We start from the raw sequence: 17,236 nt of genomic DNA, 5'->3' as shown, positions 1-17,236 counted from the left end.
AAGGTAAAAAAAGAGCAACAACAATGAGAGAAAATGAACTAGCGAAATATACGTTATCTAGGGAATTTGTTGGCCATTCAAAACGTTGGATTTATATAAAATGGATTGTTGAACTGTCCATGCAGGAACCATTAGATGGAACCAATCGAATAGACAGAGTGTCAGGGAAATAATTAACTCTTCCTTTTTGAATTTTTTTTTAAAGGGCGGGAACCTCTATATCTCTCCAAAAACACAAAACATACAAATAAATGTTCGTTCTACTCCTCAAAGATCAAAAAAAAGTTGTTCCCTCTCACAATCTTATCAAATTCACATACAAAATAATTGAGGTGTTGAATGACCAACCACAACTTCTCTTACTCAATCAAGATGGATACAACTTTTCAAGCTAGAGACGTAGCCAGAGTTAATCACCATAAAGCAATTCAGAAGGTAATTGAAGCCTCAATCAGAGATTTTATTTGATCGGGAAGATTCTTTAATAGAAGAGGTTGCAGATCTAAATGAACAATTAACCGGAGCTCAAGAGAAGCTCCGTCATTTACGAGGTGTTATTTGTAACAAAATTAAATCTCTTAATAATTTTGATTACGTTGTTGTCTATAACTTGAATGAAGCAATGTTTGTTCTTAAATTATTAAAAAAATATGCCATCAAATAGGAAGGTTATTCTTAACTAATGAAGACTTATCTACTCAATTCATACTACAAGTTTAATTTCGCAGTTTTTTTATTTTAATGTCATTACTATTAATTTTGTATTTGCATCGTCCTTCATATTCCATATTATATATAAAAAAATATAAAAATTGAATAACTGTGTTAAATTTTGATTATATATTGTTTGCCTATTTTGGTGATCGAATCAATGATGCATGATTTTGATCTTCGGTCCAATTCAATTTAAGATTGAATTACGCTTTACTTGATTTATTTTTTATTCCAGAAATGATTTGGATGATTTTGGCGTTTTGAATTGGAGCTTTGGAGGGATTTCTGATAGGCTATCGCACACCTATGCAAAGATAATATTTATACTCTAGCAAAACAAATGAATTTAGTACGTAGGGGGTCGAACCACAGAGAGACGGGAGTTGTTAATTAGTTGTTATGGGTTGAATTCTATTGAAGCCGGTTACATTTGATTGATTGGTTTGTTGATTAGAAAATAATGAACTATATGATAAAAAGGAGTCTAGGGAAGTCGGGTCACACATGCAAATTATGTAAATGCTTAAATTAAACATAGGAGTATATGAAACGTTAATTGTTTAGGCTTAGAGACACCCACCTTACGGCATTAGTGTCAACCACAGACCGAGTCCTAGAGAAACTCTCGTCCATGACTAGGTCGTCTTACTACACATGCTTAGTCTAATTCAATTCTGTGCCTCTCGACTTTAGAACGAATGAACAAACTTAATCGATGAATAAGACCTTTAAACAAAGATTAAACATTAAGGTGCAAACATATGATAGAGACAATTAGACAATATTATATCATCCTAATTTAACATTTCACAAATACTCTTTATGCATGGCTCCCTTTATTTCCTAGGCAAAAGAAACTATTCTAACATAATTTAAATGCAAACTAAACTTATGACAAATAAAATGATGAACAACATAATGAAAATAGAATAAGAATTACCTTGAATGGAAATGGAAATGGAAATAGAAGAACAATGAAACTAGATCAAACTTGAAATGTAACTTGGAATTATACTTGAAATGGAATTGTAATGTAATTGCTAAAAGGAAATGTAAACAAACTAAACTAAACTAAGCTAACCTAAACTAACTGCTAAAATTTAGAGAGAATTTAGATGGAAAAATATGTGTATGAGAATGGTGTCTCTAGGGTGTATGGGATTAGCACCCCTTATATAGGAAATAAGGGAGTAAACTTTGTAGAGGAATCCCAAAATGGCATCCTAAGCACACTCTTAATTTTCCTTCAATTCTTGAGTGATTGCCAAAAGGAATTCCATGCAAATTCTTAATGACTCTTTAATCACATGGTTAAATCTGATATTAGCATCCAAAGCTTCTTAACATCCAATATTTTCCACCATAATTTGGACTTTGAATTTGACTTACATATTGACTTTGCTTGCATTTTCATTTTGATCCAACACCTTCTTCATGCAAAATCCATGCACTTCCAACACTTAGTCCAATCTTGCTCTCATACTTAGCCTTGCTTCTAGTGTTGACACATTTTATAGTACTTTAGCTCATTTAGCTCATTTTCCTACAAAACACACTTGAACACACAATTGCACTAGAAACACAATATTAGCTTAAAAACACTTTGATAAGTGCTAAATGATACAGAGTATGTAAAATCAAACTAATATAAGGGGTTAAAATGTATCAAATCTGCACTTATCAATTTCGTCGAATGTGCAGCATATAGGAGCGAGATTGGGGTCGTTTATTGATGTTGAGATGGGACCTAATGCTGAGGTTGATAGAGCCATAAGAATCCGGGTTCTTCATGATGTTCGTGAACCGTTGAGGGCATCCATCCCTATTAAGATGAAGGAGGGCAAGATTGTAGACTTTGATGTTAAATACGAACGATTACCCATTTTTTGTTATGGTTGTGGGGTGATCGGTCATGGTGAAAAAGACTGCGAGGAGGGGCCTTACGAGGATGGGGAGTTAAACTTTGGGGAATGGTTGAGAGCCTCACCTTGGAAAGTTACAAAGACAGCTAAGGAGGGGAATGGGTCTGGCTCGGGAAATGCAAGGCGTACCCTAACACCTGAATTAGATGCTATGGGGAGGAGAGAAGACGAAGCTGACATTACCCGCATGATAGAGAAGCTTCAAACGATTGCCATTGATCTAAAAAAGAAGAAAGGCGAGAAGGGGGAGACCATGGGACTTCATCAGAAGTTGGGTGGACAGAAGGAGGATGGAGAGAGTGATGGTAGGGGTCGGGGGGAGGTTGAAAGTCTGCATGGGAGGACTGTTCAAGTAGGAGAAGGAAGCGAAGGGGGGTCTTTGAACAGGGAATGCGTGGTTGGCAGTATGGAGGGGCTTGTTGGTATGGATACTGATGAGGGGGAAATAGGGGGAGGTAATGGGGGTAATGGGAGAAGTGGGGCAGGAGGAGGGAAAACAGAGGGAGGGGGCAGCAACGCTGGGAAGGGATGGACGCGGGTGCTTCGAGCAGTGGGCAACAGTGAGCAGGGGAGAAGTGCCAAGCTAGCTGATATGGGAAAGAGGAGTCGTGAGGTGGTGGAAGAGAGTGAGGCTGGTAAACGACTGAAAGTGACGAAAGACGGGGGCGTCTTAATACCTGAGGCGGAGGTTGAGGGTTCTCAACCCCGCCGGGCCCAATGAATCTTTTAAGCATCAATTGTCGGGGCTTGGGCAACCCCGACGCGGTGAGAGCCCTTCGTATTTTGGTACGAAGGGAAGCCCCGGCCATGCTATTTTTATGCGAGACGAAATTGTGTGGTCGTGATATGCGGAGGGTGCGGGAGAGTCTTGATGGGTACTTTGGGATGGATGTGGATAGTGCGGGGAGATCGGGGGGTCTTGCGTTCTTATGGAGGAAGGATATCAGTTGTTCTTTTGTGTCTGCTTCGTCCCATCACATGGACTTTACGATCCAGGAGGATAACAAACAATGGAGGGTAACGGGTTTCTATGGGTGGGCAGCTGTCTGTGATCGTCATTTGTCTTGGGAGTTGCTTCGGGTTCTTAGCAGGCAATCTCAGCTGCCGTGGATATGTATTGGAGACTTCAATGAGGTTCTCTACTCGACGGAGATGAAGGGTGGAAGCCGACCGCAGTGGCAAATGAACAATTTTCGAGCTGCTGTGGATGATTGTGATCTCCGGGATGTGGCGTGGGAAGGGTACCGGTTTACGTGGGACAATGGGCAGGTTGGTGAAGCTAATAGACAGAGTATGTTAGATAGGGCTATGTGCACCAGTAGTTGGACGGAGATGTTTCCTTATGCGAGGCTTATACATTTAGAGCGCGAATGGTCAGACCATGCGCCTATAAAGCTGGTGTTGGATAAGAGGAATGTGGGGGAAACGAAGAAACATATTTTCAGATTTGAGCAGATATGGGTCGGAGAGGAGGGGTGTGAGGAAGCTGTGAGGAGAGGGGTGGAGAAGGGGCACGGTAATCTGAGAAGAACTATCGAGGAATGTGCTAAGGAGTTGCAAGCCTGGAAGAAGATAAATATTGGGAAAATTAATTGGGCTTTGGAAAGAAAACGCAAACAATTGGCTAGACTGAATTGCGGGGAGCGAACTGAGGACGAGGTGAAGAGAAGGAAGAAATTGGTTGCGGAAATAGCGGAGTTAAATAGACAGGAAGAGCAATATTGGCGTCAACGATCGAGGGCTCTTTGGCTTCGGGATGGGGACCGTAATACGAGCTTCTTTCACAATAGAGCGGGAGAGCGTCGAAGGAAGAACTATATTGGGATGCTTGTGGATGACGATGGGCGGGAAAGGGTTGGGGAAGTGGAGGTCTCTGAGGTGGCTGTTAGTTATTTCCGTAATCTTTTTGCCACGACTCAACCCTCGGATTTCTCGGATGTGTTAGCAGGCCTCGAGGGACGTGTAACCGATCAGATGAACCGGGGGCTGCGTGAGGAGTATCGGGAAGATGAAATTATTGAAGCTATCAGTCAGATGAATCCCTTGAAGGCGCCTGGTCCCGATGGTATGAATGGACTGTTTTACCAGTCGTATTGGCACGTGATTGGTCCGGAGGTGGTTAGCTCTGTTCTCGGCATATTAAAGGGGGAGGTATCGCCAGCTTCAATTAATAAGACTAATATTGTCTTAATCCCGAAGAAGAAAGCCCCAGATAAAATGCGGGACTTCAGACCGATTAGCCTTTGCAATGTGGTGTATAAAATTGTGTCCAAGGTTCTGGCGAACAGGTTGAAGACATTTCTTGGAGATATAGTTTCTGAGAACCAAAGTGTCTTTACGCCGGGTCGGTTAATCACGGATAACATCCTTATCGCCTTTGAGTTATTCCACCATATGAAAAATTCAAGAAGCACCGAAGGCAACATGGCAATTAAATTAGATATGGCCAAAGCTTATGACCGGGTCGAATGGAGTTTCTTGCGGCAGGTATTGATAACTATGGGATTTGATAGGGAATGGACGGAGCGAGTTATGGAGTGTGTTTGTACCGTCACTTTTTCAGTTCTCATCAACGGTACACCTTCGGAGGAGTTTCAGCCCACTCGAGGACTACGCCAAGGGGACCCATTATCCCCCTATTTATTCATCCTTTGTGCGGAAGCCCTCTCCAATCTAATGCGAAGGGCAGCTGAAGCTAACTCAATCCATGGGATTCGTATCGCTAGAACTGCTCCCGCCATAACACACCTCTTATTTGCTGATGATAGCATCTTTTTTACGCGGGCCACGGTGGAGGAGGTGGATGTTATTAATGGGGTGTTAAGGAGATATGAAGCGGCTTCGGGACAGCTTGTTAGCCTTGAGAAGACCACGGTCTCGTTTAGCCATGGAGTTGCGCGAGAACAAAGGGCACTGGTTGCAGCGAGACTTGGGGTCGAGGTAGTGGAGGAACAGAAGCGGTATCTTGGACTGCCGACGGTGATTGGGCGGTCTAAGAAAGTTATCACTGATATCATTCGGGATAAGTTAAGCAAAAGGTTACAAGGTTGGCGAGGGAAATTATTGTCTAGGGCGGGTAAGGAGATTCTTATAAAGGCGGTAGCCAATTCACTCCCTACCTATGTGATGAGTGTGTTTAAAATCCCTGCTAATTTTTGTGACGAGCTTAGATCGATGATTTCGCGCTTCTGGTGGGGGCATGAGGAAGGAAAGCGAGGTATATCTTGGATAGCTTGGAAAAGGATGTGTAAGCCGAAGGACCACGGGGGGATAGGCTTTCGTAATCTCCGCTTCTTTAACCTTGCTCTCTTGGGAAAGCAGGCTTGGCGTTTACTGACTTGCCCGGATTGTTTGTGGGCCCGTATGATGAAGGCGAAGTATTATGTGGATGGTGATTTCTTGGGAGCGAGGATGGGACACAATCCTAGCTATGCTTGGCGCAGCATATTAGAGGCGAGGGAGACGTTGGAGAAAGGGTTAAGGAGGAGGATTGGGGATGGGACTACGACAAGAGTGTGGGGGCATGCTTGGGTGCCGGGCACGCAGACGGGAAGGGTTATCTCGCCTTGCCCGACTGGTCACGAGGAGATGGTTGTAGCTCAGCTGATCACGGATCAAAATGGGTGGAAGATGGATAGTATAGCTAACCTATTCTTACCCTTTGAGCGAGACCGTATTACTAATATTCGTTTAAGTCCGAATAAGCCGCGGGATGGGTGGTACTGGAGTGGGGAGCGGAATGGCATTTATAGTGTTAAGTCAGCTTACCGGATGATGGCTGGGGACTGGTTGGAGATGGCGGAGCAGTCGGATGTCACGAGTATGAAATGCTTCTGGAACAAACTCTGGAAAGTACCGGTTTGGCCACGCGTAAAACTCTTCTTCTGGCAGCTGTGCAATGACGCGCTCGCAACAAAGGCAAACATCGTTGCTCGAATGGGAGGTGAGTCTTCTCTTTGTTCTTTTTGTAAGTTGTCTGACGAGTCTTGTATTCACTTGTTTAGGGATTGTGGGGTTGCGAGGTGGGTATGGGAGAAGTTGGGCTTTGCAAATGAGGAGGAGGAGAGGATGGGTGAAGTTCGCAGCTGGATCGAGGAGCAATGGAGGGATGTGGGTGTCTTGGAGTTTGGAAAATTTATGTTGGGTTGTTGGGCAATTTGGGAGAGGAGGAACAAGGTGGTGTTTGATGGGGTGGAGGTTGATCCAGAGAGCATTGTTAGAAGGGTCCGGGATGTGTGGTGCGAGAGTGAGGAGGGGCTGGTGTTAAGCGGGGTACGGGGGAAGGGGTTTGGCTGCGGAAAAAGAGAGGAGAAGGGGGTGGCATGGTCTGTAGCGCCAAGTGGATACGTCAAGATAAATGTGGACGCGGGCGCGAAGGAAGGAGAAGGAACTAGTTCGGGCCTGGTTTGTCGAGATGGAAATGGGACAGTGATGTGGGGGGCAACTATTGTTCGAGATGAGTGGTGGGAGCCCAGTGTGGCGGAGGCGGCTGCGATGTGGGACGGGTTGGAGGAGGCCAGAAGGAGAGGCATGAGGAAGGTGGTCATGGAAAGTGACTGCTTGCAGCTGGTGGAGGCGCTCAAAGGAAGGAAGCAGGGGCGTGGTATGTTCGCGCAAGTGATAGACGATATCCTGATTCTAAGCAATGAGTTCGAGTCAGTTTTATGGTCTTATACGAGTCGAGTCAATAATAGTGTAGCGCATTGTTTAGCTCATGTCAATCCTAGAACGGTTGGTCGAGTGGAATGGTCGAATGTGTTACCACCGACTGCGCAAAGTGCTGTACTCTTTGATATTTCTATGCTATCGTAACACTCCTTGAGTGTTTTCTTCAAAAAAAAAAAAAAAAATATGCACTTATCAATTTCCTTTACAAAAAATATTGAATATTAAACTTGAAAAATTATAATGAAACTCAAAAATAATATACAAGTATAAGCTTAATTAGATTTTAATGTTGACATCAAAAACTTAAATAAAATTGAATCATTTGGAATTTTTGAGTGATGTGCTAGTCTTCAAATTTATGAAAATTCTTTAATATAATTTAACATAAGAAATTTATTTAAAAAATAATTATGAGAAATTAAGTATTGTTTTTTAGTTTATATATGAAGGGTTAAGAAAATGAGATATCATCACTGGGTGATACACTTGTACTTAAATTGGGCGCCACCGGTGATACGTCGGTACTTTTAAATTGAATAAATTATGTAGCTCAAATGTTTTAATGAAATACGTAATTTGAAATTTTTATTATTTTACTTTTAATTAATGACTAGGACGTGAGAGTATTGTAACACACCACATACCAAGGTGCCTTATCAATGACCACCCCAGTATGTGAAGCTGTTACCATCTCGGTTGTCTAAGGTAAGTATGTCAAAAGTAACCATTCAAGAACAATTATTAAAGTATAAAGTTTAGCGAATGCATCGTCTCAAAGAAAACCAAAGTAAAGTATGTAAATCTCAATACATCAAAACCAAAGTATCTAAACTCGTAACAACGAAAGCTAGACTCAAAGTGATGACATCCCCATCCTTCTCCCCGCAGCTAAAATTAATCATCACATGTCACAATCTGCTGACCATCCCCGAATAGATCACCAGAGTTTTACAAAACACAACGAGGTCGGTCAACTGAATAATCAAGATAAGTTAAACGCAAGAAATAACCAAGGCAAACAACTGAACAACCATTCCCCAACTCAAATCATATCACATATCCGGCTACACACTTAAGTGTGTAGCCCTGCCAGATTACCGCCGCGACAGGTAATCCTCACCGCCAATGGGGGACCGCAGCCGTGCCCCGCTCATCGTAACGAGCAACAACCCATGTCCATTAATGTGCACATCCCCTTTGTTACGGGAACCACAAGGGGCGAAAGTACTACGCCCATGATAAGTTGAAATTCCGGTGGAAGTAAGTTCTCAAATTAGCAACCAAATAATTTTAGGAAATTTCCATAAATTGGGTGAAGGAGTTTATTTTTCATTATATTATATTTCACGTGATCTTGCAATTTCTACATCAACCTAAAACCCCCTAAGTTTTTAGGAATTCAGGTGGGATAATATAGGCCATTTCGAATTTCAGGTTAAATTCATGTTCTCTATTTGAGTGAAAGCCAGGTCACATTCGAGTCTTTTGTTCGGGTGCAAGTCGGGTCAGTTTTGGTTAGACCCATCAAATCCAAGAGTCCAAGACCAATGCTTGATTCTCCACCCCATTCTCCATTTCTCCCTTCTCCATTCTCCATTCTCCTATCTCCAATTTTGCCACCATTAAAATACACTCTTCTTCACAACATCACAAATGTTGAAATCCATACATTTTCACCTTCCAAACACCTTTCTCTCTCCTCCACCTTCACCCCACTCTCTCTCTAAACCCACCTCACTCACTTCACTCAAAAAACCCACTTCACTTCACTCCACACAATTCAGAAACACAAGAATTTCTGCTGTCCTTACTGATGATGGGCCCATTGAACTATCATCTGATGTTCCCTCCATTTTTGCAACTAATGACGATCCTACCCCTCTTCAAGTCACTACTAGTGTTCTCCTCACTGGGGCTATTTCTGTCTTTCTCTTTCGGGCTGTTCGCCGTAGAGCTAAACGTGCTAAAGAGCTGGTAATTATTGTTTAGTTTGTTAATTGTATTGTTTTTTTTTAATGGGTTCTGTAAATTCGGTTCATTGACGGTTTTAAATAATGCTTCATGTCAGTCGACTCCAAATCATTTCGGGTTTAAGGCTCTGATGTTATTCTAGTTGTTGTTTTGTAATTTGGTTAAAAAGTTCAATTCTTATCAATCATATGAATGAATGTAGATTAATTTCTAGCAATTTGTGAATGATTGGGTTATTGTGATTAGTAATGAATTGTTTTGATGAATTGGGGAGATGGGTTTTGTTTTTATTCTGTTTGATTGACGATCAACCGACCTCAAATCATTTCGGGATTAAGGCTCTGATGTTGCTGTCGTTGTTGGTTTTGTAATTTGGTTAAAAAGTTCAATTCTTGTTGATCATACAGCTAATATAACATGTGAATGAATGTAGAATAATTTCTAGCAATTTGGTGAATGATTGGTTTATAGTGATTAGTAAGGAGCTGCTTTGATGAATTGGGGAGATGGGTTTTGTTTATTGTGTTTGATTGACGGTTTCAGATGATGATTCATGTCAGCTGACCTCAAAATCATTTCGGGATTAAGGCTCTGATGTTGCTGTTGTTGTTGGTTTCGTAATATTGGTTAAAAAGTTCAGTTCTTGTTGATCAAATAGCTGATATAGCATGTGATTGAATGTAGATTACTCCGTAGCTTATGGTGCTATGTATTCCCGCCATCTCAATAATTTGCTTAACTTTGATTAAATGTCCCTTACTGAGAATAGAAAAGTTAAACAAATGATTGAAACAGGCGCGTAGTATTTAATAAGGTGGTTTAGATTTTTTTTGTTATGTTTGAGACTTGAGTGGACTCGTTCTTTGGTTTTGGATTATGATGAAACGAGGTAGGATGGCTCACTAAAGTAGTTGAGGTTCTTTTTTTATGAGAAGTAGTCATCACTCAATGATCTTTGTCATGGATCATATTGAAACCTGCGAGGTTGCGTACATTCGACACCTCTTACATTGTCATTTGAGCCTGTGAGAGTGTGAGGTGCCGGGGGTAATGTTGTTCGTGTTGTTTTTGCTGTGCTTGAGTGGAAGTGACGGGGTTCTTTGGATTAAAATTACCGCAATGCTCTAAAGAGGCTTGAGTTAACTGAGAGGAGTTAGATGAATGTAGCATGTTCTTGTGGTAGCAGCAACTGTCTTTTGCTGAAAAAAACTATTCCGCACCATACTACAGAGTCTTATGTTCTTCACTATTAGTTGATACGGAGTCACAAGATTGAATTATGTGATTATGTTATTTTATCGTCAAAAAAGTTTGCGTCTTGCTTATGATAGTGTAGGATTAGTACAACTGGGATTGGTAACGTAATCAACTGTGAGGCTCATCAAAAATGGTTTGTGTTTCTATTTTCAACTGAAATGGTACATTGCTACATGGTTCTTATTTATGTGGACTTATCGCGAGCCTCGGAAACGTAGTCTCTATTATTCAGTTCCGTTCTTAATAGCACTCGCGATTGCTGAGCATACGCGCAGATGTCAACTAGTTTCAACCAGATAGTAGATTAATTCTGAACAAGGTGCCTTTGATTTTGTAGTAGTGTAGGAAAGTGAAATTATATAGGCTTATTCCGAAGTGTCATCTCAGAACTCGTAATAGAGCATCTGAAAATTCATTATTTATTGTTACAAGTTTCAACAGTTGCGTATTTCATTTGAAGCTGAAGGAATTTCAAGGCTTTTGTTTGCAATGCTAATTTACTTTGAAAACTGCTGTGGTTGTAGAGAGTGAGGTCCACGGGTGTAAAGACGTTGAAGGAGGAGGCATTGGATAGCTTGAAAGCAATGGGAACAATCTCCATTGAACCAACTAAAAAGGACCCGTCTCCTGTCCAAGCTATTTTGGGAGGAATTGCCGCTGGTGTTATTGCACTAATTCTGTACAAGTTCACTACTACTATTGAAGCAGCTCTTAATCGCCAAACTCTTTCTGATACCTTCTCGGTTTGTCCCTTCTCTACTCTTTTCTTCCGAGGCTACATTAATAATTTAATAGAGAAGCTGATGCCACCATTGCTATTTTTGGCTAGTTGCTTTACCAGAAATTCTATTATTTATCGTTTGTTCCTTTAGGGTGTGTTTGGATAGCAAAAGTGGAGAGAAAAGGAGAGGAGGGAAAACGAGGGAAGAGAAAGGGATGGAAGGGAAGGGGAGGGAGAATAGAGGAGGTCATTTTCCCTCCAAATCTTGCCTTTGTTGGAGAGGAAATAATTTGGTTTGGAGGGGGGAAGTGGAGAGATTCATTTTCTCTCCCCTCAAAATCCCTCCACCTCTATTTTGCTAACCAAATAAAGGATTTAGCATCCCTTCCTTTCTCTCCCCTCTCTTTCCCTCCAAATCTTCCTATCCAAACAGGCCCTTAGGGTGCGTTTGGATTGAGAGAATTGGAGGGAAAGGGAGGGGAGGGAAATGGTGGGGTTCAATTTCCTTTTGTTTGGTTACAATATATGGAAGGAGAGAAATGGAAGGGGAGGGAAATGGGAGGATTCAATTTCCCTTCTTTAGACCAACCTAAAATCTTTCCATTATTGACAAGATTTGGAAGGAAAACTTTCTTTTGACTCACATTGCATCAACATCTCCATCCATTCTACCATCTCCCACTTTCCTCCCCTTCCATCTCCCTCTCATCATTTTTCTTATCCAAACAACCATAATTCATTTTCCCTCCCCTTCCCTCCCCTACCTTTCCCCCTCCCCTCCCTTTCCCTCCTAAAATGGTATCCAAACACACCCTTAGTCCATGTTTGATAATCGTAGTTTCTATTTCTGTGAAATATGGGCTTATGGCTTCGTTTGCGCCTCAAAGAATGTATCGTCTCAAATATTTTGTAATTTTGACTAGGATTTGTGTTCCCGGTCTTCATGAGGTTTTCATGTGATTGAAAAATGACATCTTTTCATTCTCCAAATTTCAGGTTCGTCAGATTACTGTGACAATAAGGTAAGTAAGAAATACCGAGTATTTTGGTTCTCTCCCAAGATCTTCGGTGTTGCAGAACTCCTAAACCTCCTCATTCCATGTGCAGGACTATCATCAACGGAATGTGTTACTTGGCGACATTTGTATTCGGGCTCAATTCCATCGGTTTATTCTTGTATTCAGGACAGCTTACTCTCAACTCGCTTTTTAAAGACTCCGCCGATGGCAATGCTAATACTACTGACAGAGAGGAGGCTGCTACTCCTGACCTATCTTCTCAAAGTCCAAACAACAAAGACAGTAACGACACCGATCAAACTTCATGATACATGCTCTCATAGAGTAGCTTATGTTTTTCTTGTAGTATGTATATTGTAAAGTTCCATTTTAATCTTTCTTGAGAGACCGAGCACAACTACTCTAATATCTTACAGATCGATAAAATATCAGTTTACGAGTAATTACTACCTTTTTTTTTTTTTTTTTTTTTGCCTTAGACGGTCGTCACTCGTCAGTCACAGCTGTTCTATTCTTTTCTATTTTCTTTAAGCGAAATTTTGAATCGACTAATATTTCATGATCTGTGTTTATTTTCAAAGGTAACGCGGTCTCATAGCAAAACCGTCTCATACAAGATTTTGTAATTTTGTAATCTGACAGTGACCAGAACATTGATTTTATCTGATGAATTTAAAGAAACTTTGATTGCCCACTTCCTCAAATCAATTTGCCTTTAGATGAAGCACATTAATATCATGCCTGACTGCCTGCAACAATCACTAGCAAATAAATAAAGCAGCAAATTTCAACATGCAAACTGAAAAGATGGAAAAAGAAAGGTACTCCACTGAGCAAAGCATTTGCAGCCTACTCCATCATCATCCGTTTCCGATATCCAACCGAATAATTATGTACTCGTATTCCTTATTTACTTCTATAAATCAGTTAACGGGTTAATTTTACCTATAAAACCGTCTTATAAATAAAGAAACTACCCGAGTATGACAATTTCGTCTGAGTGAAGGATTCCCGGCTAAACGACTCATTAACCTTTCAACATAAGCGCGATTCAGCAGGACGGACCATCAATAATATGGATTGACAATCTAGTACATTATGGTCATACATCATCAATAATACAACCCACACTGTGGACCCAATGATCACTACTGTTAGGAATGTCTAATGAAATAAATGATTGATCTTCATAGCTCAGAATGCATTCAAGACCATATGGGCATTAGCATTGAGTAGGGTTGACACAATTAGTCGGGTCTGAGTAACATAGGTCGCAACTAGAACAACTCACCATCTCGAGAAAAAAATAATACTGAAGCTCATCAATACGATTGTCAAAGTACATAATATAACAAATCCGATGAAGGCGAAACCTGCAATAATTCTAATCTACTAGTAATACAATCCTATTCCTGAAGATATGTAACATCTAAACAAACCAGATAACACGAAAAGCAAGTCGAATTTACATGAACCGTCAAAGAACCGGTTTTATTCAGAACCCGATCCCAGCCGCACCAACACCACAAGTAGCCGGTCTATGTGGCTCAAGCCCACGTCCGTTCTCTCTTCCCCACATGCTACAAGCCAACTCCGGCTGCAGAAACTTAGCATTTGATCTCATTGGAGCTGATTTACACCGTGGCAAGACCAAAGGCTCATACCCAACCCCGACCTTAGCCAACTTCTGCTCAATCAAGTTAGTCACCGGGCCTCCCCCCGTTGGGAATGATATTGAAGACCTACCCGGATGGATACCCGGGTAGACTACACGAGTTTCCGGTAGCTGAGGCGGCTGAGCCGCCACAGCAGCCGGCTTCGTCTTTTTATTGCTAACACTAGACTGATCATCTGAGCAGTCTGTTTTATTCGATTTCTTGCTACGGTGGCGCTCCGGTAGGCATCGGATAAAATCAGTGGAAGAAATCCATGTTTCTTTAGACACCTCCATTGACAACTTTGGTTCACACATCATCAACAGTAAACAATCCGGCAACATTGGCCGGTTATTTTTTTTCATCTCCAACGACCTCTGAGCTACTGTGGCTTCTTCTACTTCAATTGCCTCGCTTTCGGTTTCAGTTTCTTTTTGTTTGAGGTCTAATTCCTGTGATACTTCAGATGATGTAGAAGAACTTGAAGAATTAGTAAAAAGTTCATAACTTTCGTCTCTTTCCGTCTCCACTGCTTGATCCTCAGACAATTCAGGAAACCCATCTTCATTTTCGATTTCTTCCATCTTTTCTTCGGCTATAAATGTCGCAATTGAACACCCGACTGCAACATTTTCCTCATCCACCTTTTGTTCATCTACAAATGTCTCAACTGAACACCCGACTGCTACATTTTCGCCTTCCATCAAACAGGATTCCTTCAGATGCTGCAAACCTTGCTCATCTTTCTCGCTAACCTCAGTATTCTGCCTTTCCACTGTTTCATCTCTGATTTCCTTCGCTTCGCAAACCTCAATGCCTTGTCCTACCTCTGCTTCTTCACTGTTTTCAACACCCTCGTCAATTTCCTCAGTCTCCTCTTGAACACCGTCATTTTCCTCCATTTTTCGCTCCAATTCTACACTATCAACTTCTAAATCCTCCCATTTTCGCTCCAATTCATTAACTACTTCCCCAATTTCTTCATCAACTTCATCCAACTTTACACTCTCCACAACCTCCTCGGATTTTCCCTCCAATTCTTCCCTATCAACTTCCAAATCCTCCTTTTTCCGCTCCAATTCATCAACTTCGTCCTCAACCGCCCCAATTTCCCCCACCAATCCTTCGCTATCAACTTCCAAATCCTCAATTGTTCGCTCCAATTCATCAACTCCTTCCTCAACCTCCCCAATTTCCCCCAACTCTTCGGTATCAACTTCCAAATCCCCAATTTTTCGCTCCAATTCATCAACTTCATCCTCAACCGCCCCAATTTCCCCCACCAATTCGCTATCAACTTCCAAAACCTCAATTCGCTCCAATTCATCGACTCCATCCTCAACAACCCCCATTTTACCCTCCAATTCTTCGCTACCAACTTCTAAATCCTCCATTTTTCGCTCCAATTCCTCGACTTCATCCAATTTTACACACTCAATTTTTTGCTCCAATTCTTCACTATGAACCTCTAAACCCTCATCCTTTTGCTTAACCACCTCCAATCCTTCGCAAACTCGAACACAATCCTCTTCCTTAACCTCAACCTCCACCACACCCTCACCACCCCCACCACCACCATCATAATCCCCAATTTGCCCCTCCAACAATTTCCGCGAAAGCGAAGCCATCCGCTTTGGATCACTCCTACACCTCATCAACAACAATGCATTCTTCGGCGGAACACAAACACTAACCCTACCACCACCGCCGCCATCACCACCGCCATTTCCACACCCAACATTATTAATTCCATTATTAAACAAATCATCAAATTCCATGTCATCAAAAATAGACCTCCTTCTAGAACATTCTCTCTCCATAACAACCACCCCTCCTCTTTCTCTCTCTATAACCGCCTCTCTTTCTCTCTCCTCCACCTCATCACTTCCTCCAACAACCAACTCCACATCTCTTCTCTTACCTCCTCCTCCTTCCACCTCAACCAACCACCTCAACAACCCCCCACACATGGTCCCACCACTTTCTCTCTCCTCCACCTCATCATTTCTACCATTATTATAATCAATATTATTATTATTATTACTACTGCTAAAACAAGAAGGCTTACTACAAGGAAACAAACAACAAATAGTTTCACAAATGCTCAAAGGAAAATGAACCCACCTCTGGGTTCCACCTCCGCCGCAAACACCGCCGTCAGACGGCGGCGGAGGCGGCAACGGTGGTCGGAGACCGGCGCGACGGGACCCACAAGCACGTAACTTGATTTTTTTGCCTTGTTTTTTGGTTTTGACTCTAACTTGACCAATGCAAGTGACTTTAGGGGAAGAGGGTTCATGGTTATTGTGGTGGTCGGAGAAGAGAGCCGGCGAGTGGGGTCCACCACCACGGAGACTGCTGTTTCGGCGGAGACGGCGGCTGAGGGAGGTTGTTAGTGCGGCGGAGGTGGCGGAAGAGGTGGATGAGGTGTGGTGGTGGTGGTTGTTGTGGTGGTGGGCGGGGCTGAGGATGGATCTTGAAGAGAGACGCATTGATGAGGGAGAGGAAGAGGAATGTGTTAGTTTTGAAGTGAAGCAAATGAAGAGAAGTCACTTCTTGTTAGTTGCTTTTGTTGGTGGTGTTGTTACTGTTGTATGTGGCCTCATTATGTGCATTATTTTATTTAAAGCCGGTGATGATAACGTTACTCGAAAATATAGTTTGTCTTTCGTTTATATATGGGTTTTTAACTTTTTATCAAGTGGGTAAAAGTATTTATTAATATTAATAACTTCGCATTATAATAAACTCGTGTAATACAGCCTTCTAAAAATATTGTGTATTTTAATTTTATTTTTCGAAATATGGGTTATTTGTGTTCTTTATGTGAGTTTTTTTCAAAAAAAAAAAATTGTTTATTATACTTTGATTTTTTTTAAGATTTTTGGGGATTCTATTTTAGATATATTGGTTTTTTGGGGGGTGTTTTAAGATTTTTTTACATATATATGGATTTTTTAATTTTTTTTGTTTTGATATGTGGATTTTTGTTTTGACATAGGGATTATCTTAATTTGATCTCTTTTGTTATTATATAATTTTTTTTATTTAATATGAGAGGGTTTTGGGGATTTTGTTTTAAAAAAAAAAAATTTATTTTATTTAACTTTTTGATAAATGTGTTTATTGAGTATTTATTTTTGGTAAGTGAGTTTTTGTATGTTTGACCCGTTTTAGCCTTTTAGGCCATCTTCTTTTGTACTTAATTTTGGCTCATTTAAATTCAGTTTAGTTTAGCTTCATTCAGTTCAATTTTATTTATCCCTTCACAAATTAACTCTTACTTTATTTTAATTCAGCTTGGTTCAA

The 17,236-nt window shown here is 41.2% G+C and overlaps 3 protein-coding genes across 3 annotated transcripts; 2 read left to right on the top strand and 1 right to left on the bottom strand.

Moving 5' to 3' along the window:
• The first annotated feature begins 372 nt into the window (after nt 1-372).
• On the top strand, nt 373-7,448 carry LOC141657938 (uncharacterized). Its single transcript, XM_074465330.1, has 3 exons — nt 373-435; nt 2,416-3,324; nt 3,633-7,448. The coding sequence occupies exons 1-3, from the start codon at nt 373-375 to the stop codon at nt 7,446-7,448; spliced, it is 4,788 nt and encodes a 1,595-aa protein (XP_074321431.1).
• A 1,343-nt stretch (nt 7,449-8,791) lies between these two features.
• Nucleotides 8,792-12,713, top strand: LOC141656370 (uncharacterized). Its single transcript, XM_074463235.1, has 4 exons — nt 8,792-9,278; nt 11,057-11,275; nt 12,250-12,275; nt 12,361-12,713. Exons 1-4 carry the CDS (start codon nt 8,958-8,960, stop codon nt 12,578-12,580), a joined length of 786 nt encoding a protein of 261 aa, XP_074319336.1. The 5' UTR covers nt 8,792-8,957; the 3' UTR covers nt 12,581-12,713.
• An 854-nt stretch (nt 12,714-13,567) lies between these two features.
• Nucleotides 13,568-16,506, bottom strand: LOC141656369 (uncharacterized). Its single transcript, XM_074463234.1, has one exon. The coding sequence runs from the start codon at nt 16,417-16,419 to the stop codon at nt 13,768-13,770; it is 2,652 nt and encodes an 883-aa protein (XP_074319335.1). The 5' UTR covers nt 16,420-16,506; the 3' UTR covers nt 13,568-13,767.
• Nucleotides 16,507-17,236: the final 730 nt, after the last annotated feature.

The sequence above is a fragment of the Silene latifolia genome, chromosome 5, assembly GCF_048544455.1.
Source record: "Silene latifolia isolate original U9 population chromosome 5, ASM4854445v1, whole genome shotgun sequence".
In the NCBI taxonomy this organism is placed as follows: domain Eukaryota; kingdom Viridiplantae; phylum Streptophyta; class Magnoliopsida; order Caryophyllales; family Caryophyllaceae; genus Silene; species Silene latifolia.
The sequence above is the reverse complement of the archived record's forward strand: the minus strand, read 5'-3'. Positions and strand labels throughout refer to the sequence as shown.

Excerpts from the sequence above, each read along its gene's own strand:
- LOC141656369 (XM_074463234.1), bottom strand. The coding sequence starts at position 16,419 with ATGCGTCTCTCTTCAAGATCCATCCTCAGCCCCGCCCACCACCACAAC.
- LOC141656370 (XM_074463235.1), top strand. The coding sequence starts at position 8,958 with ATGTTGAAATCCATACATTTTCACCTTCCAAACACCTTTCTCTCTCCT. Across the intron at positions 11,276-12,249 it reads CTCTTTCTGATACCTTCTCG|GTTCGTCAGATTACTGTGAC; the intron begins GTTTGTCCCTTC and ends TCCAAATTTCAG. Across the intron at positions 12,276-12,360 it reads CAGATTACTGTGACAATAAG|GACTATCATCAACGGAATGT; the intron begins GTAAGTAAGAAA and ends TTCCATGTGCAG.
- LOC141657938 (XM_074465330.1), top strand. The coding sequence starts at position 373 with ATGGATACAACTTTTCAAGCTAGAGACGTAGCCAGAGTTAATCACCAT. Across the intron at positions 436-2,415 it reads ACCATAAAGCAATTCAGAAG|CATATAGGAGCGAGATTGGG; the intron begins GTAATTGAAGCC and ends TCGAATGTGCAG. Across the intron at positions 3,325-3,632 it reads TCTTAATACCTGAGGCGGAG|GAGGATAACAAACAATGGAG; the intron begins GTTGAGGGTTCT and ends TTTACGATCCAG.